The sequence below is a fragment of the Notothenia rossii genome (assembly GCF_949606895.1).
Source record: "Notothenia rossii genome assembly, chromosome: 1".
Lineage (NCBI taxonomy): Eukaryota > Metazoa > Chordata > Actinopteri > Perciformes > Nototheniidae > Notothenia > Notothenia rossii.
In genome coordinates, this window is record NC_136912.1 from 56,571,338 (window position 1) to 56,599,315 (window position 27,978).

General features: G+C 40.6%; 2 protein-coding genes across 5 annotated transcripts in view; one reads left to right on the forward strand and one right to left on the reverse strand.

Moving 5' to 3' along the window:
* Positions 1–9,857, reverse strand: part of farp2 (FERM, RhoGEF and pleckstrin domain protein 2) — a 48,099-nt gene extending 38,242 nt beyond the window's left edge. For all 3 annotated transcript variants that reach the window (XM_079657409.1, XM_079657408.1, XM_079657407.1), the window contains exons 1-2: positions 9,695–9,857; positions 8,300–8,526 (exon numbers count right to left, since the gene is read on the reverse strand). In XM_079657409.1, coding sequence (XP_079513535.1) covers positions 8,300–8,500 — 201 coding nt within the window. In that variant the 5' untranslated portion in view covers positions 8,501–8,526; positions 9,695–9,857. The remainder of the gene's footprint in view (positions 1–8,299; positions 8,527–9,694) is intronic.
* Positions 9,858–13,058: 3,201 nt separating this feature from the next.
* Positions 13,059–27,978, forward strand: part of hdlbpa (high density lipoprotein binding protein a) — a 40,605-nt gene continuing 25,685 nt past the window's right edge. Inside the window, exons 1-4 of one of the 2 annotated variants that reach the window (XM_079681797.1) lie at positions 13,059–13,175; positions 16,123–16,194; positions 20,951–21,065; positions 21,153–21,319. In XM_079681797.1, coding sequence (XP_079537923.1) covers positions 20,990–21,065; positions 21,153–21,319 — 243 coding nt within the window. In that variant the 5' untranslated portion in view covers positions 13,059–13,175; positions 16,123–16,194; positions 20,951–20,989. The remainder of the gene's footprint in view (positions 13,176–16,122; positions 16,195–20,950; positions 21,066–21,152; positions 21,320–27,978) is intronic. The other variant, XM_079681796.1, reaches the window with a different exon arrangement.

The window sequence follows — 27,978 nt, forward strand, 5'->3', positions numbered from 1 at the left end:
AGACTGAACAATTGATACAAAATAAGAAAAGAAAAGTGTTTAGCTTGCATCAGTATTAATGACCAATGATAGTTTCTTAATATTGAAGAAGTGTTCAAATCTTCTGAAAGTCACCCAAACAAATGATGTGCAATATCTTTTTCCAACCCGGTCTTTAACCATAATCTTAATCCATTCTGCCATGCAAACAAAATGTGTCACACACCAGTGGGCGTGGTAGTCCTACAAGTCCATCTGGCATTTTCAATTCAAGCGTATCTGTAATGTGACTGAGATCACATGCAGTTTGTTCACACAAAACTTGCGGTAAGGAAGGACCGCAGTCTCATCTCAGAGCTCTAATATTAAGGCAGGCCAGTGGGTCACCCAATCAAGCCCAGAAAGCAGCAGGGATTATCACTAACAGATGTTTCTCTGGGAGACCAATCTTCCCGTGTGTGTGTGTGTGTGTGTGTGTGTGTGTGTGTGTGTGTGTGTGTGTGTGTAGGTCTTTTATTTGTCATACGGACATAGCTACAGTGTAGTTATGACGATGAAAATCTTAGGTCACAGGCTCCTTCAACAGTGCAACACAATAAAACAGAAAAATACAGTGCCGGTAAATAGTAAATACAAAAAGAAAATAGTTTAAAAAAGTGAAATAGTGCAATAAGAGTCTATATGCAAGTTATTGGAATGATATCTTAGGTAAATAGATAAATAAATTGTAAGTAGAAGCCAGATGAATGTTATGGATGTTGTTTCAACAGTTCAGGTGTTAAGCAGTCTTATTGCCTGTGGGATGAAACTGTCCCTGAGTCTGGTGGTTTTAGTGGTTTTATGCTGCGGTACCGCCTGCCAGACGGCAGTAGACAGAACAGTTTGTTGCTGGCGTGATGGGGGTCTTTGATAATCCTTGAGGGCTTTCTTCCTGAGCCACTGGGAGTAAAGGTCCTCCATCGATGGCAGCTCCGTTCCGGTGATGTTCTGTGCAGTTTTCACCACCCTCTGTAAAGCCTTACGATTGAGGTCGGTGCAGCTGCCGTACCAGGCCGTGATGCAGCCAGTCAGGATCCTCTCTATGGTGCACCTGTAGAAGGTCAGGATACTCTCTACGGAGCACCTGTAGAAGGTCAGGATCCTCTCTATGGAGCACCTGTAGAAGGTCAGGATCTTCTCTATGGTGCACCTGTAGAAGGTCAGGATGATCTCTATGGTGCACCTGTGGAAGGTCCAGAGTATCCTGGAGTCCATGTTGAACCTCTTCAGCCTGCGGAGGAAGAAGAGCCGCTGTCGAGCTGTTTTGGTGATGGTGGTGGTGTGAAGAGTCCATGTCAGGTCCTCGGTGATGTGGACACCAAGGAACCTGAAGCTGCTGACTCGCTCCACCGTAGTCCCATTGATGGCGATGGAGCCGTGTCCCTCTCTCTGCTGCTTCCTGTTATCCACAATCAGCTCCTTTGTTTTACTGACGTTGAGATCGTTGTTATCCTGGCACCAAGATGTCAGGTTTTTTACCCCCTCTGTACGCCGTCTCGTCGCCTTTGGTGATCTGGCCGATGACGGCCGTGTCGTCAGCAAACTTCAAGATGGTGTTGGAGTTGTGTGTGGCCACACAGTCGTGTGTGAACAGGGAGTAGAGGAGAGGGCTGAGCACGAAGCCTTGAGGGGCTCCGGTGTTGAGGATCAGGGTGGAGGATGTGATGTTTCCCACCCGCACGCCTGGGGTCTGCCCGTCAGGAAGTTCAGGATCCAATCACAGAGGGCGCTGTTGAGCCCGAGGTCTCTGAGCTTGATGACCAGCTCAGGGCACAATGGTATTGAAAGCTGAACTGTAATCAATGAACGGCATTCTCACATATGTGTTCCTCTGGTCCAGGTGTGAGAGGGCAGTGTGGATGGTGAGGCCTATGGCGTCGTCTGTGGACCCATTTGCTCTGTAGGCAAACTGCAGGGGGTCCAGAGAGTCAGGAGGTGATGAAGGTTTTGACTAACCGCTCAAAGCACTTCATAGTGTGTGTGTGTGTGTGTGTGTGTGTGTGTGTGTGTGTGTGTGTGTGTGTGTGTGTTGAAAAGCAGCCAGCTTTCAAATGGGAGGACTGTCCTTCTCATGCACAGGGACGGATCCATAAAAACACAGGTAACCCAAATATCCAGCCGTATTTTCAGATCAAGGGCTTGGGTGTACCTCGCACGACAGGTTAGGCATGGTACAGCAAACAGCAGTTGATACTCCCCAGTCACCAGTGAATGGCAGTGAGACAGCCGGGGTGTGTTGGGGCTTGTTTTTAGCACGGTGGGATGCACATTGTAAAGGCCTTGCCACCAGGAGATTTCCTGCAGACATGCATTAGAAATCCCTGCACGCCTGAGGCCACTTTCACAAGTCTGCTAGGAGATATTTCAAAAGATCAACAGGTCCTTTGATGCTTTTCTTTACTTACTGGCAATTTCTCATATTAATCGTCAGTGCAACTTTCTTTTTCACTAACCTGGTTTCAGAACACCACTGTGTACAGATGGCCAGATAAACATTACACGGTGGTATTCAATCTCCAAAACACACAAAGAAAAGATTGGTGGGACCGCTTTGAGTGACAGCCAGTATTTCTAGCGGCACAATTAAGTATTGGTTATGACAGTAGATATGAGTAACTTAGGGCTTCAACTAATGACTTTTTCCTCATCGATCAATCTGCTCATTGTTTTCTACATTATTTGTTTATTCAGTAACAAAGTTAAGGTTGTCAGTCCAAAACAAATATATTCACTTGGGATGATATAAAACAGAAGAGCTGCAAATCTCCATATGAGAGTGGCTGAAAACAGTATTTCCTGCTATTTTCGCACAAGGAATTGTTTAACTATTAATACCTTTAACCAAAAAATGTAAACCATTAGTACCAAAAAAGTTATTCTGTGGATCGAAGAGTGCAGCTCTAGTGCGGAGCACATGAAACTAGCCCTTCTGTGAACAGCTTCTAGATTGTTTAGCTACTTCAGTACAAAGTGGGGTAGTGTGAGGGCTTTGCACAGATGGGAGCCGAGTGCTCAGCTGTAGTAGCTGTAATGAAGAGCAAGAGTAGTCCTTTTGTGAGCACACAAATGAAACAGATGCTCCCTCTAATGCCATTATATATATATAAAAAAATTAAAAATCAGACAATGTGATTTTCTGGATTTTTTTTTTTCTCATTTTGTCTCTCATAGTTGAGGTATACAGTTGCAAGAAAAAGTATGTGAACCCTTTGGAATTACCTGTATTTCTGCATAAGTTGGTCATAAAATGGAGGAAGCCACTGCTGTCAAGAAAAAACATTGCTGCACGTTTGAAGTTTGCAAAAGAGCACCTGGATGTTCCACAGCACTACTGGCAAAATATTCTGTGGACAGATGAAACCAAAGTTGAGTAGTTTGGAAGGAACACACAACGCTATGTGTGGAGAAAAAAAGGCACAGCACATCAACATCAAAACCTCATCCCAACTGTGAAGTATGGTGGAGGGAGCATCATGGTTTGGGGCTGCTTTGCTGCCTCAGGGCCTGGACAGATTGCCATCATCGACGGAAAAATGAATTCTCAAGTTTATCAAGACATTTTGCTGGGGAACTTAAGGCCATCTGTCCACCAATTGAAGCTCAACAGAAGATGGGTGATGCAACAGGACAACGAGCCAAAGCACAGAAGTAAATCAACAACAGAATGGCTTCAACAGAAGAAAATACGCCTTCTGGAGTGGCCCAGTCAGAGTCCTGACCTCAACCCAATTGAGATGCTGTGGCATGACCTCAAGAGAGCGGTTCACAACAGACATCCCAAGAATATTGCTGAACTGAAACAGTTTTGTAAAGAGGAATGGTCCAAAATTCCTCCTGACCGTTGTGCAGGTCTGATATGCAACTATAGGAAACGTTTGGTTGAGGTTATTGCTGCCAAAGGAGGGTCAACCAGTTATTAAATCCAAGGGTTCACATACTTTTTCCACCCTGCACTGTGAATGTTTACATGGTATGTTCAATAAAAACATAAAAACATATAATTGTTTGCGTGGTTTTAGCTTAAGCAGACTGTGTTTGTCTATTGTTGTGACTTCGATGAAGATCAGAACACATTTTATGACCAATTTATGCAGAAATCCAGGTATCCCCAAAGGGTTCACATACTTTTTCTTGCAACTGTACCTAGGATGAAAATTACAGGCCTCTCATCTTTTTGAGTGGGAGAACTTGCACAATTGGTGGCTGACTAAATACTTTTTTGCCCCACTGTGTGTGTGTGTGTATATATATATATATACAGGGGTGCACACAACTTTCTCAGTGAGGTACTCAGATGAGTACCTGGAGTCAGTGTTTGGTACTCCAACTTCCGGCTCCCCTCAAAGTTCCCATGAAGCCCTCTGTATCGCGAATGTTAGCGGGTGGGGGTGCTAGTGGAGTATGATGAAGCCCCCCCCCCCCCCCCCCTCTGGGGGGGGGGGGGGGGGGGGGGTGGTAGTAGAGTGCAGAGCTTCGTGACCACAGAGCGTGTGACCGTTGTGATCAGCTGTTTTAGCGCAGTGCTGCTGTACAGGCCGACGTTAACAGCAGCCCTGTCTGTGCACACGGAGACCAACTCCGTCGTCCGATGATCTAACCGCCTTCTGGAAAAGCTTCACATATACATCGGTACGCAAATGCGCTTTGTGACACAAGTGACGGTACGCATTTCAGATCGTTGCCGCGCATGCGTACCTGCGTACCACTTATGTGCACCCCTGTATATATATATATATATATATATTGTTATTAGAGGTGTCCCGATCCGATCACGTGATCGGGGATCGGAGCCAATCACGTGATTTTCAAAAGATCGGAATCGGGAGAAAAAAAAATCGGGAATCGGGATTTATTTATTTTTTAAGTTTTTTTTTTAAATACTTTATTTTTATTTTGTATTCAATGTTACAAAACAAAAATGACCATGTTCAAGTCTTAAAGTCATCCTGAGGCCTTAGTTTTGGTTTCAAATTACACAACATCATGTATGTGTTGCTTCTTTGGGGCTTATTTTCATAGACCTATTTCTCTCAAATCTGGCAACAGAGTGGGCAGGGTGCAGTGTCTAATTGTAGCAGTAAGCTAACGAGTACTGATAAGCTTTATTTTGTTTTGATCCAATGCTGCACAACTGAACTGATCCAATGCTGCTGTGAAAAAAAGAAGCTATATCCATGTTGGATAGAATATCCAATTTAAATTTTAAAAAAAACCTTAAGGGACAACTTGAATGCTTTTTTTCTTTTTTGCATTGCATAAAGATCGGATCGGGAAAAATCGGTATCGGCAAATTGTCAAAATCAAATGATCGGAATCGGGAGCAAAAAAAGGTGATCGGGACATCCCTAATTGTTATGCCCAAGTATACTATTATGTTATTTACTTGCTATTGCAGGATGCTAAAGAACTATGAAAACAGCAGAATCTGTCTTTCAAACTTTTCCCATCTTATAGTCTATCTTCACACAAACAATGCAAAGACTAAAACAGCTCAAACACATTACCACGAGTTTCATCAACTCAAACACTGTTACAGCCCAGTGCTTGAAATTCCAAACTTTTTGCAGGGCTTCACTTCTGTGTCCCTCCCCTCCCCCGCCACCCTGGCTCAAACATTGTACTGGCCATGACTGCTCCCTCTGAACTGCTCTTTACACCACTGCCCCTCCACCCCCCCAACCCACTTGGTTGTCAACCTTGCTATTTATGTGCTTGTTTGCCAACACTAAAAGCAAAGCCTGCCCGATTCCCCCCCATTCATACTCCCGACTGTACTGCATTTTCACACAGCTAGGGTCTACATCCCACCATCGGTCCTCTTTGCGAGTTTTGGGCTGGAAGTTAAGGCCTGCGAAGGGGCTGGCTGCTTTGGATAAAAGGAGCCTGTGTTTCCCAGCCCTGCCTCCCTGCCCAGAAACCACAAGGCTGAGCTTTCTCCTGTGCTGGCTGTGGGAGGGGCCTCTGTGGACAAGAGCCCTGCAGAGAGCAAATGTCTGCTGGGATGACTGAGTGGGGTACCTGCAGCAGGACCAAAGATCAAAGAGCTCTGATCTGATATGTCTGCTGCAGCTCCATATTACAGATAATATATGACCATAAATGCACGTATTCAGATCACAGCATATGTAAATACGGTTCAACATTATCATGAGAGGAAAGCTGTGATGCGTAATAGGTTCAAAAGTAAAGAGCATGACAAAGAGCCAGAACAAAGTGTTCTATTATCAAAGTTTAATCATCGCCTTAACATTTGAACTGTAAATGCAATACTGACGTTAACAGAATTCCTTCATACGCACAGCAAACGATAAATATTCTTGATTTTAACAGATGTTTATAATAACTTAAATTTGGATCATGATTATATAATACGATCTGATTCACATCTGATGTGAGAGCATGAAGACAATCAAACAAGAGGGGTGTGATTATGTAGATAAAACACTAGAGTAAAAAGGAAATCAAGCAGTATATCCTAAATCAAGCATTTATCTCCCCTTGAAAACCCTGGCAACACATTTTTGACACTGCTGTATTTGTGCACAATATATACAGTAGTTAGAGTGGCAGGTATTGGCAGATGATAACGTCTTTATATAAATGTATAAAGGCAGCAGGGCAATACAACTGCCACAATGAAGGGAGGCAGTTGCTTTAAGGCCAAAACTATTTCAAGCATTTAACACTCCAATTTTGTATCTATTTTTACATACAGCATGAATGAGGAAAAATAACAATGTAGGAAAAGTTATGGTTTTCATTTTTCTTCTTTTTTTTAAGTCACATTTACTTAAAATAAATGATATAGCACACAGGGAGATGTTTAAGTGAAAATGAAACAGATCATGTAGTGGATGTACATCTCTGCAGCCACTGTGTGCATAGACATCAACACGTTACTCACATCAGCCCACAACTCATATGAATGAACAGCAACATTAGGCAATGTTGGGCCGTGGTGGTGAACAACAGAGCTTCTCAGAGGCCATCTTGTTCTTGACAAAGTACAGTCTGCTTGACAACAGGATTGCCGTCATTCCCCCTTTGCAGCCATTTATTTCTGTCGCCTCATATCAACACCATATCCATAGCTCACTTTGACCAGGCCCAGTTTAGTTATCAAATATAAAACAACATTTCTACATAAAACTGAACAAAAACATATTTCCTCTTGACTGATCAAAGGATCCAAATAAACTTGTGTCTGTCATATTCTATTAGCTTAAGACTGTGGGACAACATATGGTGCATAAGATTATGAAATGTCTGTCTCAGCAGTGCCCCCTAACTACATCTGCCAGAAGCCTTACTGTTGTGCCTACACAAGGATTAATGACATAGTATTGACAATACAATACCCTTCACTATTCTTACAAAATTAGCCCACAAGCCATTGCCTTGGGTGTCTATTTTTTGCAGAGACTCCCCTGTGATATCCCCCCCCCCCCCACTCCACATGCACACAAAGAACAGGAAACTTGCTATGATATGGTGGCTTCCTTATTGCTTCCTATTTGCCTTCTGAATGACTCCAGCGTAACTGGTCTAGTCAACACGGGAAAGCACTTTACAATGTAGATATGAAAATGTGCTCAAACTAAAACAAAAAGCCAGTCAGAAAAATACACTTCTCTGTAGAGTGATTACGAGGACAACGCTATCAACCTTGGCTACAGATTCACCTGTGATAAATTGTAGCTATGTAAGCTAAGTACCTAGCACTGTATGCTTCTGTATTGCTTTGAAATGTATACAAATTATTGAGTTGCTGTGGTTACAGAGCAAGAAAAATCACATTTTGGAAACGCTGACCTGTCTGCCACAACATTTGTCATTGTGAGGCTTCTCCAGCACTGAGGAATAGACAGGTTGATGATTCAAAATGAATGTTTCCATTGAACAGAGACTGAACATGTTCAAGCCTTGGCCGTGGATGGCCATGTGTTTTTACCACCTTGTTGGCTAAGGAACAGAAAGTACTAAACTACTACTACTACTACTACTTGGACCATAAGCCGAAATCAGAGCCAATAAACAAAAAAAGGCCTCTGGTGAGATGCACCAAGTTACCCGAATAGGAAGTGTTAAGAAGGAAGGGATTTCCGCACCAAAGCCATGTGGCAGCTGTCACCAAGCCACACGCACCCAGGCTAGCCCAGCAGGACGATAAGGTCAGATCAGAAGTAACCTGCTGTGTTAACAAACTGCAGACTTATCACTGTGTAAATAAAAGAGCATGAAAGAAACCTAATAAGACTGTACAACTGTTGGAGAAACTTACGTCAATGTCAAAGAACTCCTGGGAGTCGTCCAGCCCCTGCACCCGGATTTGTATTCCTCGCCCATGGCTTTTGCTCCCACTGAGCATGTTCCCACTGAGGCTTTGGCCAGGCTCCAAGGTGCTGATACCAGCATTGAACTGGGCTCCCAGCCTTATGCCTGGGGTCTGCAGGGCCCGGTATGAACCCTCAATGTCCCCCATTACTGCTCAGAGCAGCTCTCTCAGTCCTGCAAATACAGAAATTATTATTAAGGTCTGGAAAAAATAACGAACACTTTGTAGTAAGTGAACTTTGTGGAGGGTAAATCTGTCTGAGTGTTGTAAGCTGACTTCGGTTGATGACTGGTTTTATTCCAAAAAAGTAGTGTGGCTGTCTGAAGCTGTTTGTACATATGTCAGGCTCATTCCTGATACGTTTAATCAGCAGGGGAAGAAGTATTCAGATGCTTTACTTGAGTAAAAGTACAAATACACTGTCAAAATACTTCATCATAAGTAAAAGTCCTGCATTCATAATCTTACTTAAGTAACAGTACAAAAGTGTTCAGACAAATGTACTTAAAGCATAAAAGGTAATAGTGCAGAGCAATTGCCTAATGTGTGTATATAATTATATGACATTTCTAGATACTTTTGTTGAATCAAGTAGCATTTTACTGTTGTAGACAAAGTTCTGAAGGACTTTTTGTAAAATATTTAAATAATTTAACTCTACTCGTTTCATTTTTAGAGATGCAGTTTGTTAAAAAAAAGATAAAGCCATTCAATAAATGTAATGGAGTATAAGTATAAAGTGCTTAAAATGGAAATACTCAAGTAAAGTACAAGTAGGCCTACCTCAAAATTGTACTTAACTACAGTATGCGTAAATCAATGTATTTAGAAGAAGAAGAAGAAGAAGAAGAAGAAGAAGAAGAAGAAGAAGAAGAAGAAGAACCTTACTACTTCCCATCTCTGCGTGTAACACACAGAAACTGACATATCTCAGACATAGATAACATACAGATGTCCTCCATAGAGCCAGAGTGTAGGTGGAAACCTGCTAAAATATAGTTTACGACCTGAAAGCACTAAAAGAAAGGACGACGGAACGAGTGCGAGTTGTTAGGCGGTGCATGAGGCCAAAATCGGCCAGCAAGACTCAAATGTTACACATACCAACATGTTAAAGCGGGATACCATTACGTTAACGAACCACATATAACTCAAAACAGGTTTTAGGTAAGGTTTATTTTACTTTCGGTGAAATGGAGCTCAGTGGAAACTAACGTTAGTTTACCGACGAAAGCGGCAGTAAGCATTAAAATATCGTTGCCGAGTTCTTGTCTCCGAAAAAGTCGTCAAACAGCAGTATCTTAATGTGATAGTATGCCAATAAAGAAGCATTAGACTTACCGTTTTGCCCGTGTCGAAAGTATTTTGTTAAAAGTTTGTTAGACTGAAAAGGACATTATCCCTGTCAATGGTTGTCGTCGTCCAACCGAGTGCGTTCACAGACTGCTCTGTCATTGGCTAAAGCAGTCCCCCTCGTTCTGCCATTGGTCCAAATGTGGCGGAGGATTGTAGGCTGAGATTGGAGATTTACCTTACTTTACTTTAAATAGCCTGGATGGATGGACAGCAGTGTGGACAAAATAACAGGTTGTGGACTTTTAAAAAAGGCTTCGTAGCAAGTTTAAAAAGTGTATGGTCTCGTGATTTAATCTGTAGGCTGATGGTTGTTCCTCACCCTGAGGAAATAAAACGATCTGATCAATGTAATCTGAGTTGACTCACAAAGCTAAACATTAAGTTTGGGCTAAAGCATGACCCGAGATACATATTATGTTTATTGTTTATATGTGTAATAATAATATAATATGGTTTTTTTTTCTGTACCCTCCATTTAGTCACAAGTCACATTAAGTAACTGTGTGTGTGTGTGTGTGTGTGTGTGTGTGTGTGTGTGTGTGTGTGTTTGTGTGTATATGCATGCGTGCGTGCGTGCGTGCGTGCGTGCGCGTCACTCACGAGACGATCCCACTCCCAAGTATGCGTCGCTAAACGCTTCAGAGTTTAAAGTTAAATCCATGAATCATTTGTAGTTTGCACTGCAGTTTGTTTTGTAAACAAGTCGGACTGATTGAATAGGACTAGAAAAGAAAAGAGTCTGACACTGTAATGGAGCTCCCCCTACTGTTCCCTCTAAATAAAGAACTAAGTTGCATTGTAGACTCCTTCATATTAGATGACATCCTTACAAAAACAACTATAATAGACTTTAAATGTTAACCTACATACATATGTCTTTCAGTCAGAAATTACTCTACAAGAACAAAACAAAAAATTGGTAGACAAAAATATAAAACAGCCTAAAAGTTATACAACGTTGGGAAAAGGAGAACAAGTAAATAATAACAATAATTAACACATTGATAATAATAAAATATATTTCAAAAGAATAACTTTATATATGGGAGGATATACTATACTAAAAAATGTGGATCTTTTATGTCATCTTTTATGTATATGATTTTATCCTTTTTATCAAACTACAAATTTACATTTCACCTTCTTGTTTACAGGTGACAAAATGACATTTTCAGATTACATGCAGAAATATAATAATATAGTAATTGAAAGAAAGCAATGCAACAAAACAGAACATGTTAGAACGTATTCAAGATAGATATATAGAAAGATATACTAATAATCAATAAACACATTGGGAGCAGCTGCAACAGACTGCCACCTAGCACGGCGCAATCTGGCATAATCATTATATACTGTAGGGCTGAAACATCCTTTGTTCCCCATTTTCTATTACTCTTTACTTTTTTTTTAAGGTCAATTGATTATGTATATAAAAGGTCTATAACATGTCAGAAAAAAGTGAGACATTTTCATCAAAGATTAGCTAAATCTGATAGATGCCAGTTGATCATGATTTTCACCTAAAACCTAATTATTTTTTGAAATTTTGTTTTTGAAGTAACTAATGTTTCATGGTTGGCATTCTGTCTGCACTTTGTTGCTTCCGTTTGATATGTGCCTATTCTCTGGTTGATTTCCCCCTTTTTTCACTCAGGTCCAGTAGTACAGTCTGACAGCTCACACACTGCTGTGGGTTCATCACAAGATAGGTGGACAGAGTAAAGTCTGTTGTGAGGTGGGAAACACCAAGAGTGTTTTTCACCACATAGTATCTCCCTTTTCCATGTCTTTGTGTCTCTGCATTCTGTGTCTTGGTTGTCTTTCTGTGTCTGCTTTTTAGTAATTGTATCTATCTTTGTGGTCATTTTGAATGCTTTCCTGGTTAATACCTACGTGTCTCTTCGACTGACATTTTGCAGGGGAAGGCCAGGGGGCCCTGACACTTTGGACTCCTGGGACTGTGCCTGGTAGGCCTGTTCAATAATCCGCCCATGTATTCACCTTTGTAGAAGTGACTTAGAAAACGCTTTTGTTGGCAATGGACACAATAACAATAATGTCATAATAGCATTTTCACAAAATAGGTTTGTTCTTAGTAAGGACCTGAGAATGTAGCCTTTCTGAACTGTTGGGGAAATACATGTATTTCTACACATGTGGTTGTCTTCAAATAACATTGTTTGGAATTTGCACATGGCTTTCTTAGATTTACAGAAAACAACATTATTAGCTTGGATTACTAATCTTAAAATAGATTGCAGTGGAGAATGTTTGTCTTTTGACTCATTATGTGTTTCAACCCACTGACGCCAGAAAATACTTTTGAAATCATCCCATAATGAAATGTGTGATCAATTATAAGCTGAAACTTGCCATCTTGCCTTTTTTGTGTATGAATACTCTCGTCTATATGTGATTTTAACTAAGGTGGGATGTAGAAGGTCCACATCTACTTCAGTACAATGTTGATTTTTCCCTTTAATTTGATGGTACATTATACTTCCATAGAAGTAGTAGATACATATGAGGGAAAAATACTTTACTATATTACATTTATCTGACAGCTGTAAATGATAGTTACATATTTTCACATCAAGATTTCATACATTAATAATAATATAGTATATATTAATATAGTATATAGAAGTAATATATATATATATATATATATATATGGATCAATCCAACACTATATACAATTGTTTACAAACAAAATTCTAACTTGACAACTAAACTAACTAAATCCTTTTAATTGAGTCATTTTGCATAAAAAATACTTTAGATACAGTAGAAGAGAAATGTACGTAAATGTACGTATAAATGTAAATATGTAAGTCGGAATAACTTGCAGAAATGATATAAAGGATCATCATTAATCAGCAGTAAGCAGGGGTGGGAATTAATAAGCATTTGCTTCCTCCTGCTCCCTTTGGACACATATGATTTATTATTATTATTATTAATATGAACATTTTTGTTGAATATATAAATATCATTATGAATATTTTTGTTGAATATATAAATATTATTATGAATATTTGGGTTGAATATGTAAATATTATTACTATTTTTTGTTGAATATATAAATATTATTATGAATATTGATAAATACTGTGTATTCTAACAATACGGTATTCTGTTTTTCACATTTGTTTTTCATATTTGAATACTACTTCCAACACTGATTCATTTAGACCACATTTGGCAATACACCATTAACCACATGTTATCTTGCAATCTATGTTAAAAGGTAATCTAATCAAAGTGCAGAAGTTGTCCAAGAGTCGGCGAGGCTCGGAAACGAGAAGAAGTTTTTTGTAATCGGACTCTTTGACGTGACGTTGGAGGATATGATTGGTGGGCGGCTCTGGTATATATCCGTCAGGCTTCAATCCCACCTTCTCGCCAGTGGAATTTCATCTCAGCTTCTGCACCTTCAGGGCAGACGAGAACATACAAATAAGTAAGTAATTCACAGTTTTCTACTGAATATGACTGCAATGCCCTTATATATGACCTCTACGCGTCTTCTACATAGCCGACTGCTACTTGTCGGAGACCCAGTTTGTTGGTAAACCTGGAGCGTTACAGTATGTTCTGGCCTGACTCCGTGTCATTTCTCCCTGCTCAGCTGTATGCCTACGTGGACTTAGCGAGCTAGTAGAGCAGACTGTAAGCTAACCGGAGCTCGCTAGCTAATGCTACAGTTCAACTTGTACTTTTTACGGCCGTGTTAACGCTAGCTCATTTATATTAAAATGATACGAGCCCAGGATTTGAGTGTGGCCGATTTATTTCATGGTTTTATCTTCAAACCACCGATAGCCTAATGTCATTATAGCTGGCTAAGGCACAACTTGAAGTTGTGTGCAGGGCTTTTGGTGAGCCAAGCTACATGTTAGCCGAGGAGCTACGTGTCACAGTCGCGCACACACCACAGTCAAAGTTTTTAGCAAGTTTGCTAACTAGCTTTAGCTTGGGGTTTGGAGCAAGTATTCCATGCTACAGTGATTGTGTTACTGATTATTTGAATTCAACCAACAGGCACACGCTTTCGCTAAACATTTGGCGTTACATTACTGTCCCTTTTGTCTCGATTTCAGTCCATTATTTATGGTTGTTCAACGTTAGCCGACATGACGGCAGCTAGCGTTCACTCTGATGTGTCGCTGGCAACTGTCAGCTAGTTAATTTGATATCGTTTTGGCTAGCACTCACACTAACCAGCTACTTAAATCCTTAATCTGGGATTTGTGTGTAACGTTAGAGAGGCTCCAAGGTTGTCATACTGCAGCTAACGTTAATGCAAATGTAACTAGCTAGACGAGCACGTCAGCGTTAACTTGAGCAGCTCATTAACATGAATGACCTCGGAAGATCGATAATGTAAAGCAATGTTCTATTAAGAGACGTTGTTTGATAGCTTTAAAGTGCTATTGGGTTCTTCATGAGTTTGGAACTGGTGAGCCGTTATATGTCAACAGTTGAAACGCAAAACTGCAGTAATGACATAGTAATTCAAGCAAAACAGCCTTCTGAATCACTGTTGTAATTCACGCGTGTCCTTTTTAAGCCATGGAGTTAAGGGTTACTCTGTCTAACCATTTACTGCCGCTCTAAAAAAAAGAAGCTTTCGTGGTTTTCACATAAGTAGTTGCTTTAATAACGTTAACAGGCCATACGTTATGCCAATCACTAGTGCACCAAATCAGTAAGAGCTAGTTAGTTGCAACCTTTTGTGCCTACTTGCGATATTGTTTATGCACAAAAAGGGACCCTTAACTAAACATGGAAGCGTGTGCACAACTCAGTTGTAATTTTAAACCCATGTTTATTTCATTTCAGTGGAGAATGGCCATTCATGGCCTATTTACCTGGTTATCCCACAGCAGCTTCATTAATTGCCAGGTCTGGTCTCCAGTTTGACAGTGAAGTGTCCAATTATAGCAGCCAGATGCTTTCCAAGGAGAGGGAGATCCAATGGCACCTATACTTTACTGGAGTTCAGTAATGCACTTCTTGGCTTCAACTTTATCTGAATTCTTCTAAATTGCTGGATGGTTTCAGTTGTATGAGATGGCATTATTCCTACTACTGATCTCCCAATTAAGCTCTACTATCAATCTAAATATATACATAAGTTATACCCTAGCAACAGCTGCTTCTATTCCTCACTCTGAATAAAGTTGAATTGGATGGTTTTTATTTAATTACTGATTGAGCTGTTAAAATGAATATAAACATTATTAGTTTTATTTAAGATTACATGATGAAAGGGCTAATACACGTAAGCAATATTACAAACACATCATACAGATATTTTTAAAGGTCCCATGTCTTGGCCATTTCCACTGATCATAATTCCATTGTTGAGGTCTACTAGAATAGATTTACATTGTTCAATGTTCCAAACTCACATTGGTTTCTCATACAGCATCTCTGTATAGTATGTGTATTCACTCTCTATCCTACACGGCTTGTTGGAGCTCCTGCCCCCCCCCCCCCCCCCCCCCCTCCTCCCTGTGAGCCCAGTGTGCTCTGATTAGTCAGCTCGCCCACTCTGTTCTGATGAGTCCACCACCGTTACAGCGGAACATCAGTGTTTATGAGTTACAATGGCGTTAGCAACCAGAAAATGACACCAGTAAGGACAAACAACAGATGAGAATTCTGCGTGAGGTCTGGGTGCCGTGTTGGCGGGACGTTGTGCGGCTCGCTGCTGCGAGGAGCGGACAGTGTGAGCTGGGTTCATTTCCTGGTTGCTGCGAGACATCGCGAATGAACGCGGGAAGGGGGGGTTGCTGAAGGGGCTGCAGCACCCCCAGCTCCACTAGCACCCGCACCCCCCCCGGACCCCCAAACGCGGTGCACCTACAGTATAAGCGCGCCACAGTTTCGCCGCTGCGCCGCTACACTAGCACCCCCCCCCCCCCCCCCCCAGCGCTTCACAATTTCGCCGCTGAGAGTGTGTGTGTGTGAGGAGCTCCCCGGATTGACCAATGGGTCCATTTGGGTATGGGCACGTCACTGTACCCAGGAAGAAAACAATGGAAACAGATAAATGTCCGGCGTTCTGGGGCAGCATAGACAGGTCTTTTCTGTGTTAGGTCCTTTCTGTGAGTTTTACTCGCTACAGGGTGTACTTTGAGGGTTTGTGACTCTGCAGACCGTTTACATGCAGAAAAACCTTCATAACACACAAGGGGACGGGTAATAACCGGAAAAGCATGACATGGGACCTTTAAATATTATTTTTTGTTTTCGTGCACCGATAAGCCTGCAGCGGTGGATCTGTGCAAAGGCTTTGAAGTAAGGCCCCTGATATATTCTTTTTTTCTTTCTTTGAAGCGAAAATATCATCCTGGTTATGTGTTTAAAGCTGATCCTTTTTTCTTTGTGGTTTTTTTAAGGCAAAAGCTGGCAGGCTGACGGGAAAGTGCATCTTTACAGGACGGATTAACTGGTAACTGACCATTTAGCTGGTGAGTTTTTCCAACCTTTAGCATTGTAAGCATTGATAATAATACTACTTTAAGCAATTAGCAGCCTACAGTTTGCCTTAAATGGGATTCTGTCCACAGCACCCACAGCTTGAAAATGTGCTCTGTAGTTCTGACTTGTACTTATGATGTTGGAGTCGAAAGCTTCAGCACTTTCCAAAGATGTTTGTTTGCTTACGGACATGTTGCGCCAGTCAATCCTGTACATGTGGAGAAGGCAGTCAGCACTTGTAGTTCACGTGTTCGCATTTTAATTTTTGCCATCAGGGAGCGTTAGATCTCCAAAGCAAGCTGAGAAAGGTAGCCAAGATTTGAAAAAGACAACATTTATACTTTGTATCTATTGAACATTTATAAAAAAGAAAGTAAAATCCCTATTCATCCCTATCCCAGTCAAAGCAGGCAGCAAAATAAAAATACATGGTTTTATGTTGTGCTATATTATGGGTTATTCTGGAGGAATATAAAAATAAATGAATAGTTGTTTACATATTCAAATAATTTGAATATGTAACGGACTGTATTGATGTTGGTGTCTTTCCACCATCATGCATGTCTTTGAAGTGTTTTGCACTTTCTCTTGCCACAAAAATGAGAACTTGCTTGTACGTCTACCTCTAAAGCTAAAGTAATTGATACAAGTCGTTTTTTATATTTCACAATAATAACATACTTATTTAATGTTTCGGTTTAAATTCAGATGAAGGATATTCACGCACTTAAGGTTGGCAACATGGCCCTCAAGCAGTGCAGAACAGCCTTACATTTATGAAGCCTGCCAAAGAAGAGGCCAGTGAGAGGGTGGTGTAAAATGGGGAGGGGGAAAGTGCCTGCTATACTGACTACTACCATGTTGAGGCTCAAAGTGAATTTTCTTTAATTGCCTAGTCTATGGGAAAAAGCGTCTGATATCAACAAGTAATCTGTGACATCTGGGAGTCTCTTCCCTGCTTTCAGATGAGTTTCAGGCATGCTTCGGGGCAAGATCCACCCTGAAAAACAATTCACATTCTTTTGCTCTTGTTGGCCAGAATTTAAGTTTCTCTGCCAGACAGAAAAACAGACTGTAACTCCTGATAAAGTATTACGTTTAGACATTGACAGTGAAGTGCAATCAAGCTTTAGTCACAGCACTACTTTGTTTACTTTTTATTATTTGCAGAGAAAAATATGCGTTAACAACTTATATAAGACAGAAATCAAAACGGCTGTATGGTCTTTTAAAACATTGATTAAATTGGCTTCATGCTTTCTTTATTGGAAAGAGTTATTCATGTTCAAAGTCCAGAGACATGACGTTTGAGTATTCTGTCGGTGGATTTTTCCTTTAATCCTATCCCACGTGGACGTACAGAGGGGTCAGTGGGCAAAAATCCTCTTAACCCCGGAACCTGCTCACTAGGTTACACTCCTCAGAATAGCCCTGGTAAAAGAGCGTCTAAGGGAAGATAAACTGGTTTCTTCTGGAAAGACAGAATGTACTGCAGCTGTGGCCCTGCCCACACCACTGTTTTCTTTGTGGTGCTAAGGCCTAATCTCTTTACTCAGTCTCAGCCTACATTAACACAATGCTGACATGGTAATGTAACAAGAAGTGTCATTATTCTTTGAGAGGCTTCTTTTGATGAAGGTAGATTTAGATAATGGTGGAAACCCAAAGTCCAACTATGATAAGCTTGTATAGCGTGCTAAGCCTGTACATGTGACACTTCAGAAGATGCGGTCCAATATTCAAATAGGGGTCTTGTTTATCTAGTTTCAACCATCATCAGAAAAGGAATGTATGCAAAACTTAATTTCTTGATTGAATAAGGAGCATCATATCCTTTGTTACATATCCTGTTAAATCCAATCAGTGATTATAACACACATTATGTCACACTTGCATGTAAATATATTTAACAATTAGAACTGATATATTTAAATATGTTCATTCAAATGATCAACATTTGACCTTGTTGTGATATCTTGTTTGAACAGTTGCTGTACAATTACTTTAATTTAAAAATGTTTACCTTGTGTGAATATGTACTGTCCTGTTTTTCACTCGTACTTTGTTGCTGCTTTTAAACTCCTTATTTTCCCCAGTGGTATTAGATAAGGTCCATCTTATCTTAAAACCTGTTTTTGTTGCCTTATTTGCATTAGAACAATACAAATAAGAAGAATGCTGAATTGTTGACCAATTATTAGATGTGAAGTTAATGTATAAGTATGACTGACACCAAATATTCATACACCTGTTTATTGTTTTCCTACGGAGTCCCTAAAGGCACATGGAAAAAAAAACAGAGAAAAAAAGAAAGTCGGAATAACGGGTTAGTATCTCGTGTGCACAAGAAACTAACCCGTTATCCCGACTTTATTTTTATTTTTTTGAGAAAGTTACCGTTGCGCCAAGGAGGAAGTGGAACGCACAGGAGACAACCGTCTCTTTGCAGACTGTTATGTTTACGTGGGGAAATGACAGTGCATACATTATTTGAGATATATTTCGTACTCGGACTTCATTTTAAGGACATTTCGGCCAGGGGTGTGTGGTCACTCCAGGAGACAGCGGGACATGCAACTCAGAGAAGAGCAGCACCAGCGCTCCAAGAGCTTCTACGCACCACCCACCTGTGTTTACCATCATCCGAACAGCTAAAGAGTGACCGCAGGCTGTTACGTTTTAACCTCACACACACACACACACACACACACACACACACACACACACACACACACACATACATACATACATACATACATACATACATACATACACACACACACACACACACACACACACACACACACACACACACACACACACACACACACCAGAGTTCCCGTTAGAATATTTTTTCGCTGGTCAACATGTCCGTTAAAGTTGAAATCTTCCGGACAAAATTTGAAAAGTGCCGGTCAAAGCTCTTCTTATTTATTGAGCTTTAAAACAAATTGATATGATTAGATATTAAACAAACTAATTATAGTAGATTAACTATTCAAAAGTGTACAGTAACTTACAATAACACGGGAATAATAAACGGAGCGCTCTCTCCCTCTCCTGACAGCTCGTCAGTATCATGCAGCTCGCGGATCAGTAATGAGTGACCCGACAGTAAAACTAAACATATCTATAACTAGATTAGGCAGTTTGGGAGGTCATTAAAATAGCTACGTGTGATATTCTAACCTGAAGTGTGTTTTGTTCCGCTCACCGCTGCAGGTGATCATGCAGAGCTGCATGCGTGTCGGCTCGTCAGCAGCAGCTGATCTCTCTCTCTCCCGTCAGATTAGACTTTACTCGCGTTTATGTCCATATTGATCAAATCCAGCTAGTTCTAGCTAATGATGGGACTACCTGCTTATTAAAAGACACCTAAACAATAAGCGTCGCTATGCAACCGGGTGAGGCCGCAAAGTATAGCGCAGCATTATGCATTTGTTTACATGCCCACCGGAACCACGAGGCATTACCAACAGATCAACGCACAATCAACCCATACAGGACATCTCTTTCTCCACATTACGTGTTAGACATTAGAATTGACTATTCTTGTCTGTCACATACTATTTTGTCTGTCACATAAGTGGCGCAAGTTGCACAACTGATGCGGTATTGCGCTAAGGGGAAATTATTTTGACCGGTCACTTTGACCGGAGAGATTTAGATTTGCCGGTCTTCAGCATATTTTACCGGTCATAGTCCGGTAATTACCGGCTAATGGGAACTCTGACACACACCGAACTGCCCGATTACTCCCCCTTTTTATTAGTTTTATGAAGGAAATGTCCGGTCACCAAGGCCTCACTGCGTGGAAACAGTTGACCTAGTGGCCCGATAGGAGTGGGCCGAGTGTGCCCGACCGGCCCACTTCGGTACCGGCCCATCGGGATTCGTCCCGAACGCCCTGATGGCCAGTCTGCCACTGGCTCTGTGTGTGTGTTCTGAGTGTTTGTTTCCCTTTAAAACAGCTGCGGGCAGCAGGTAGCCTAGTCACGGACTCATAGATCAAAGAAGACTGGTTTAAGAGACTCTCCTGTTTTGCTTGTCCGGTGCTTAAACAAATAGCTCTACACCCCTGGTCGAAATGTCCTTAAAATTAAGTCTGAGTTCGAAATGTATCTCAAATAGTTTATGCACTGTCATTTCCCCACCTAAACATAACAGTCTGCAATGAAAAGGTTGTCTCCTGTGTGCTCCACTTGTAGTTGTACTTTCTCGTGCGCACAAGATACTAACCCGTTATCCCGACTTTTTTTTTTTTTAAGGTCCCTTTTAGGGGCTCCGTATTTGCCTCCTAAATATCAAATCAAGTTTCGTATTACATTTTGTAATTCAGCACAAAATATAATGTTAAACCTATTCAAGTGCAAAACGGTATGTTGAAACTAGCAACAATAATTTCAAGTTGGAAAAAGTCAGTAGTGCCACTCCTAAAGAAATCCAAGTTTCTCTAAAGCCCGTAGAAAAGAAATAGTTATGCACTTTAAGTAAAGACCAACTTTAAAAAGACAGGACAAATGCATTGTACATTTCACATGGCTCATAAAGGCTTAGTAATAAGTCATTCAGTGTATATAATCACCCAAATATACAAACATTTTTTTTTAAATATCCGTTTACAAAAATGTTTTCTTAAACAGAAATCCACACACCATCACTCGTATTGATATGCTAATTGAGCATATAAGTTTTTGTTATAAAGCCTCCTGCTACACCTGTTTTTAATATTACCTTTCCTTACAGTGGCACACTCGGACTCTCTGTAAACGTGGGATTTTGACCATGAGCTCAGTCGCTGTACTTACGCAGGAAAGCTTTAATGAGCACCGCAGTGGGCTTCTGCCAGAGCAGGGTGGTGGTGAGTACTTTGATTTTGTTATGATTCAGCTTCATCTGCAAAATGAAAAGCCATAATTTCACTCATCTGGTTTTGTCTTTTGAACAGCTGCTGGGGCAGGACCCGGCGCTGTAGAGGAAGAGGATGCACTTCCTACCTACAAGGATGCTTTCCCACCTCTGCCTGAGAAGGCGGCCTCACCTGAGGGGACCCAGGAAACTGCCAACGCCTGGACATCTAAGATCCGTCCACTCAAGTCCTCTGTTATCACCCAGGTAGAACACTTTACGAGTCACTCACACATTGACTTTAAAGGTTGTCTGGTTTTTGTGTGTTTTTATAATTAGTGCGAATGCTGTCCAACAGCATTCCACTATTGTTCTTCAAATCTTTATTCTTCAACTTATTTCAACCAATGTTTGCCGTTTAACCACTTCAGCATACTTTCAGCTACAGAAATCCTTAAAATATTAAAATGTTCAGCTCCTTCAGGACATGACTGCTATGACTAATCTTGTTTTGGACATTTATACTTTTTATAATATTCAGCTATTCAAACTTTTATTTTTACAATGTAACCCAATGGGAGGAACCTTCAAATCTTCTTGTACCTACACCGTGCGCCAAATGCTACTCCTTCCACATACTTTCAGCTAGAGACTTCGTTCCAACTTTAAAACAGTCACAAGACATTCAGCTATGTGCTTTGATCTCAAAACAGAGTGGAGGAGAGCTTGAAACTCGCCATTCTTTTTTTAAACTTGCCATAAGTCCCAAACCCTACACTCCTGTGACATAATTTGTTGATGAAAATGTAGGAAAACATCTCTTTGGTTGAAAAATAAAAACATTTAAAGGTGGGGTAGGTAATTTTGGAGAAACCAGCTCGAGTGCGCTAGAATTAGAAAATACACAGCAGGAACACATTTTCCACTTCCTTACAGAGCCCCCCCTCCAGCACACACGAACGCGCACATGACCAATGAGGGCACGAGATAAGTTTGTGCACAGATGGAAGGCTGACAGGCAGGTAGGTAGGCCATCCAGTTATTTTAGCCGGGCCGGCTAAAAATGATTGGTCGTCCTTTTTACAGTACTACGGCTTCCACAGATGACATTTTTTTATGGATTTCTTTTGTCAAAGCACTTCAGATATTCATTGCTATCGGGATTTTAAGAGCATTCCATGGAATATAACAAAGTGTATCACGAGCCGGTTTCTCAAACATACCTACCCCACCTTTAAGTATAGAACTTTAAAAAAATGTCTGAGGACAAGGATGTGACAACAACTTTTCACATGAAACCCTCTCCTCTCACTGATCACATCTCCATGGAAACCTTTGATCTCTGGACACAGACACAGGTGTTATGATTAGGTGCTCAGACACAGACACGCTGACTGGAGTTTAACAGACTGTCTAAAGCCTATTCTATACTATCTGATGGAAATCTCATACACACTTTAACGTTTTCCACATATCTTCCAGATTATTGGGGACATATGGTTGTAGTTCAAAAACATGCAGTTCAAATATTTTGCTGCTTTTCCCAGCGATTTTATTTTCTTACTACACATTCAAGAGCCCACTGTTCATGTACCCTTTAAAAGAGCCAGCCACACTGCCTAGTACCAGGTGTGACTGTGGCTCCGTGTTACTGCATTGGTCTCTCAATTATAAGGTTGCAGGTTCCATTCCAACAGTCATCATGTTAATATCTTTATACCTTACTACAATTTATCAGCTAGTTATTGCAGGATAACACATACTTAGTGGAGATGTATCAACTATACTTACATTATTGCACATCTTTTAAACATCATTGCTTAAAGTCACTTGTTTATACAGTCAGCTATTCAAATATTCAGCTTTCTCTGCATTTTCAGCAAAGTTCAGCATCAAATTTGCGCAGCTTACAGCATTCGCACGCATTTTCAGCAGGAAATGCCTTTCCTAGTTTACTGATATTTATTCCACTTTCTCAGTTGGTACTACTTCTACATTAACTGGAATGCATTTCACAATTTCTTTTTAAGGACATGCAACATGTTGAATTAGATATGTATTTTGTGGAAACAGGGTCAGTATGCTGCCTAAAATCTATAAAGAATTATAAAAAATAAAAGTCATACAGTTACAAAAAAAGGAACCTCTTTGCTTCACTTTGTAAAATTAGATCTTCCTCATCATAGCAGATGTGGTCAGTAAACGGTGAAGGCCACTTGCACAATATTTTCTGAGATTTTCTTTGAAAGTTATAAAATATACCCCAGGCGCTGAATATTCAAGGATCACACTGTAAAGCCTTTTATGAGTGTATCCAAGTTTCTTTTTCGAAAAATGTATACTCTATACCAGCGGTTTTCAAAGTGTGAGGCGCGCCTCCCCTGGGGGGCGCCAGAGAGCTTCAGGGGAGGCGCAGCGTGAGACACAAAAGAACGAGAAAAAGACGAGTAAAGTGACACTTTCCCACTTGTGGCTGTCTGTGGAGAACGAGTTCCCCCACCTCGCCAAAAAGGCTGTAAAAGTGCTCATTCCCTTCACCTCCACCTACCTGTGTGAGTGCAGGTTTTCCGCATTGACTTTGATCAAAAGCAAGTACCGGTCAAGGCTGCAGCCAGAGTATGATCTGCGTTTATTCCTCTGTGCATCAAAGACGCAGACTCATTGTTCACACTAAAGTAGGGGCGAGTGTAATAAGGAGGCAAAGTTGACGCTACCGGGAGCATATAAGGATTTATCCACCATGTAGAAAATGTTAAAAAAAATATGTCTTGCGAACACGTGCGGAAATATACGGGTCGTGCTGCAGCTAGATGTGCCCGTCCTCTGTAAGAAGGTCTCGGCGACTGACATGCAAGGAAGAACGGCTGTCCACAGGCTGTTCCAACTTTAACAACTGTATTAACTTCCAGGGTAGTGAATTGAACATGCAATTGTAATTGGGTGTGTGGTATATTTTCATGCACGGACACGTATGTTCCACAACACACAAACTGAACAACACTCAATTTTCCGATCGCTACCAGTGTCCTTGCGATCTTGTTATAATAACAAGTGCACGTTACTGATGCAATATGGTAGAGACCATTCGGGCTTATTCTAGGGGGGTGCAAGGAATAGTCCAAGGAGTGGGGGAGTTTTATACAATATGTTTAAAACATACAAATAAAAAGGTTTTAAAAAGTTAATGTTTTAAGGAGGTGACGCTACTCAGCCAATCAAATCGGTGCAGTCAGCACGATAGATTCAAACACACACAGAGACACGACAAGAGGAGAGAAACAGTCGGAGTAATTTCAAATGGCGGAAGGTAGACAGCGAAAAAAGAGCATTTAATTACATTTTCTCTTACCGTACCTCTTTGAAATGCAATTGAATACCCCTGCATTATAGCAACAATAATAATAATAATAATAATAATAATAACAGCCATAATAATGGAGGGGAGGGGGGCGTGGCTGTTATGTTCTCTGAGGGGAGGCTCACCTACCCACACTTTGAAAACCCCTGTTCTATACCTTGTGAATAATAGCTGTAAAGTTGCGTAATAATTATTGTTCTTAACCTACAAAAGTCTTAATATGGCAAACTATGAGTAATATTAAGTCCCTGTTGGTGGAGAAGTTGCTTAAACTGTCTGTGATAGATGTATCCCTCTTTGTGTAAAAAGGCTACATTTGAATGCGCCATACAGGTGAAATCTGTTGGATTAAACCTCTGATGCTCCCTGCTATGCTTGGAATTATAAGGTCACCAAAATCAAGATTTGTCCAAGCGGAGAACTGTAATGGGCAGGGAGCACAGTGTGTACATGCCCTCACTCCAGCAGCAATAATTGAAACCAGCTGTGTTGGTGTGCTACCAATGCTTTAATAGACTGGGAAGTAATTGTTTAATTTGAGTACATTCAACTTGTATTTATTATGAACTTGACTCGTTGTCGTCAGCAGTTTTCCTTAGCACATAGCTAGCGCAACTGGGCGAAGAGACGGCCCCAAACAGATGCACCGTCATTTAGGGCTGAACAATTAACCGATTTTAAATCGAAATCGCGATTCAAAATTATGCGATTATAAATCGCAAAGCCTACGATTTTTTAAAAACTTTTTTTTTATTTTTACATTTTAAAAAAAAAAAAAAAAAAAAATGTTCTTCTTGTGTGTCAGTCATCCACACCAATCAGAAGTGCAGTGCTCCACATGTACCAGCCATTGTTAATCAATCAGAAGTGGCCCATGATAGAAGGTGATAGACAGATTGATCCAAGTATTTTTGAATGGAGAGAGCGAGAGTTTGTTTTTGTTTTTCTGTTGTGGCTGAATCAACATGATGAGCCCACAATTAGTATTGTAGCGTCTCGCTGCGGGAAACAAACTTTGTCAGCGCTGTCATCTGCCGGTGTGTTAAGACCACCTCAGGGTTGGATTTTGGAAACTTGATTTTGAATTGTCTCATGGCAGTTAGGGTATAAGGGAAAAACCAGGGGACTTTACTTCCTCTTGATACCGTTGGTTATTTACAACAACAAAAAAACTAAATATAGCCAACTTGTTATTGAGCTTCTGTCTTTCTGTGTCTTTTCATCGGTAAACTCCCTCAACGGGGCCGCTCGCTCTCTTTTCTTGATCGCTCTCTCACGGGTGAAAAGTTCAATGTCCCGCTTCATTGTAGGATTTCTGCCATGTCAGTGCCACTTTAGTTTGACCATCTGTTAAGTTATGGAATACTAAATATATAAGTAATTACATACCTTACCGTTACTGCGCTCATAAATAACGATAAGAATAATGTGTATTGAACTGGTTTCATTAATTAGTGAGTTTATTAAGGTAATTAGTTAGAGACCCTATTTTATCAGTATGTCTGGACTGCACAGCAGTTACAATGGTCAGACTACATTAGAACAGAATTGTCCCCATTTTGTCTTTAATAGTTACTAACATTAGATATTTTAATGAGATATGGACCGCAAAACATTTTTAAAATCAAGCCACTGAATGCAAGTAGTCGCCTTAGCTTATTTTGCTATGAGATGTGAATTATTGTTCAATTTAGTGAATAATCGTTTGGTTTCTTTCACATTAAAAACAAGTTACAATTTTCAAAAGGGCTTATGTTTTTTTTCGGGGGGGAGGCCCTTTTTCCAGTTTAGAGCAATAGCCCTATCAAATGTCTGTGCACGTCCCTGCCCGGCGTACTTCGTAGCGAGACATTTCGAGGTCTTAAAATCCCCACAATGCTTTGTGCACGGACCAATTTCCCCAAATCTGTGGCGGAAAATGTAAGGCCGGGCCTCTCATATGACTCACACCTGACACACATCTGATCCTTCTTGACATGAGACCAGTTTCCCAGCGGAGTGAAGAAAATACATGAAACTCACGAGAGTCACTCCTCAGTCTATACCAGTGGTTCTCAAACGTTTTCTATCAGGCCCCCCCTTTGGAGAAAAAGAAAAGTCGGGCCCCCCCAACACAAGTCAGGCTCAGTGGCGGCGCCAGAGATTTATTTTGGGGGTGCTGTGGGGTAGCTTGACGTTTCATAGAGGGTGCTCAAACATTTAGGGTTTCCCATTTATGTACCGGGCGCTACAGTGGAATTTTCTACTGCAACACTCCTCACGCAAATACACAGTGTACCCTCGACTGTTACAATGAAGGCTCGATAATCAGCTCACGGCATATAGGTGTAAGCAGGGGTAAAGTGCTATTTTTATAGGTGGTCTGTGGACCTTACATCCTCTAGGGGGGTCCGGGGGCAAGCTTTAAATATTGAAGTTAAAAGCATCAATCTGGTGCACTTTGAGAGCAACATGAATAAATCTATGGATACCTCTCAAAACCCATTTGAAACAGAACTGTAAACAGATTTACTTTTTCTTTATGGATATTTTACAAATCACCCTTTTAAACGTTATTCTTGTTTTACTGTCATATAGTATTTCATACCCGTTTTTCATTTATTCTCTTATTTTTTTATAATGATCATATAAACGTGTGCCTCGGAAATAATTGTTTACATTAATGGTGACCAAAACATTTGAGACCCACTGAAATAACACTGAGTCCTTTAGTTCACTGAGCCTCTCAGTCTGAAAGGAGAGGACTCTCCTCCACTTTGTTGTTGAGAAAACTCCTTATATCTGTTAGCGTAGCTTGCTAGCACCAGAAGCTAACAACAACAATCTCTGGTACCGGTACGCTCTCTCGCGCGCGCACACACACAAAATGGCTCCTTCCACACACACACACACACACACACACACACAGCCGAGCTTTAATGAAACACAGAGACCCAGACGTAATAGTACTGTATCATATTATTTTCGAATCAATAATTTTTCACTTTTTTTAATTAATTTTTTTAATAACCATTTTTCCTCCTGGTCTCTAGCGCCCCCCCTGGCATGCCTCGGCGCCCCCCAGGGGGGGCGCATCCCCCACTTTGAGACCCACTGGTCTATACTGTGTTTTGTTTAAATTAATGTATAATTTAGTTACAAATATGTGATATATCTGAACAACAAAGTCGTCACATTTTATTCATTTATTGGAAACATTTTCATGATCGCTTTTTTCGTTTTATATTTTCATTTACTGTCATTTCCATTCAGTCAGTCATTAAGTGCTATTAAAATCTTAATGTGCTACATATCCACACAAACAAACAAAGTGTGCAATCCAATGTATGTTAATCTAACTGAATTTTGATAGATAATATATATATTTTTCTTCTCTCAATTATTTTATTTCTATTGTGCACTCTAATCAATATTAATCAAACTATTGTTCGTTTATACATTTTAAGAATGGCGTTTATCTTTTTTGAGAATGAGTTCTTATTTGATTTTATTTATTGGGGTCTACAACAGATGATACAAATGTTTGTGTCAGTAAATGTGTGGCAGGTGTGTTTTTGAAAATAACGGG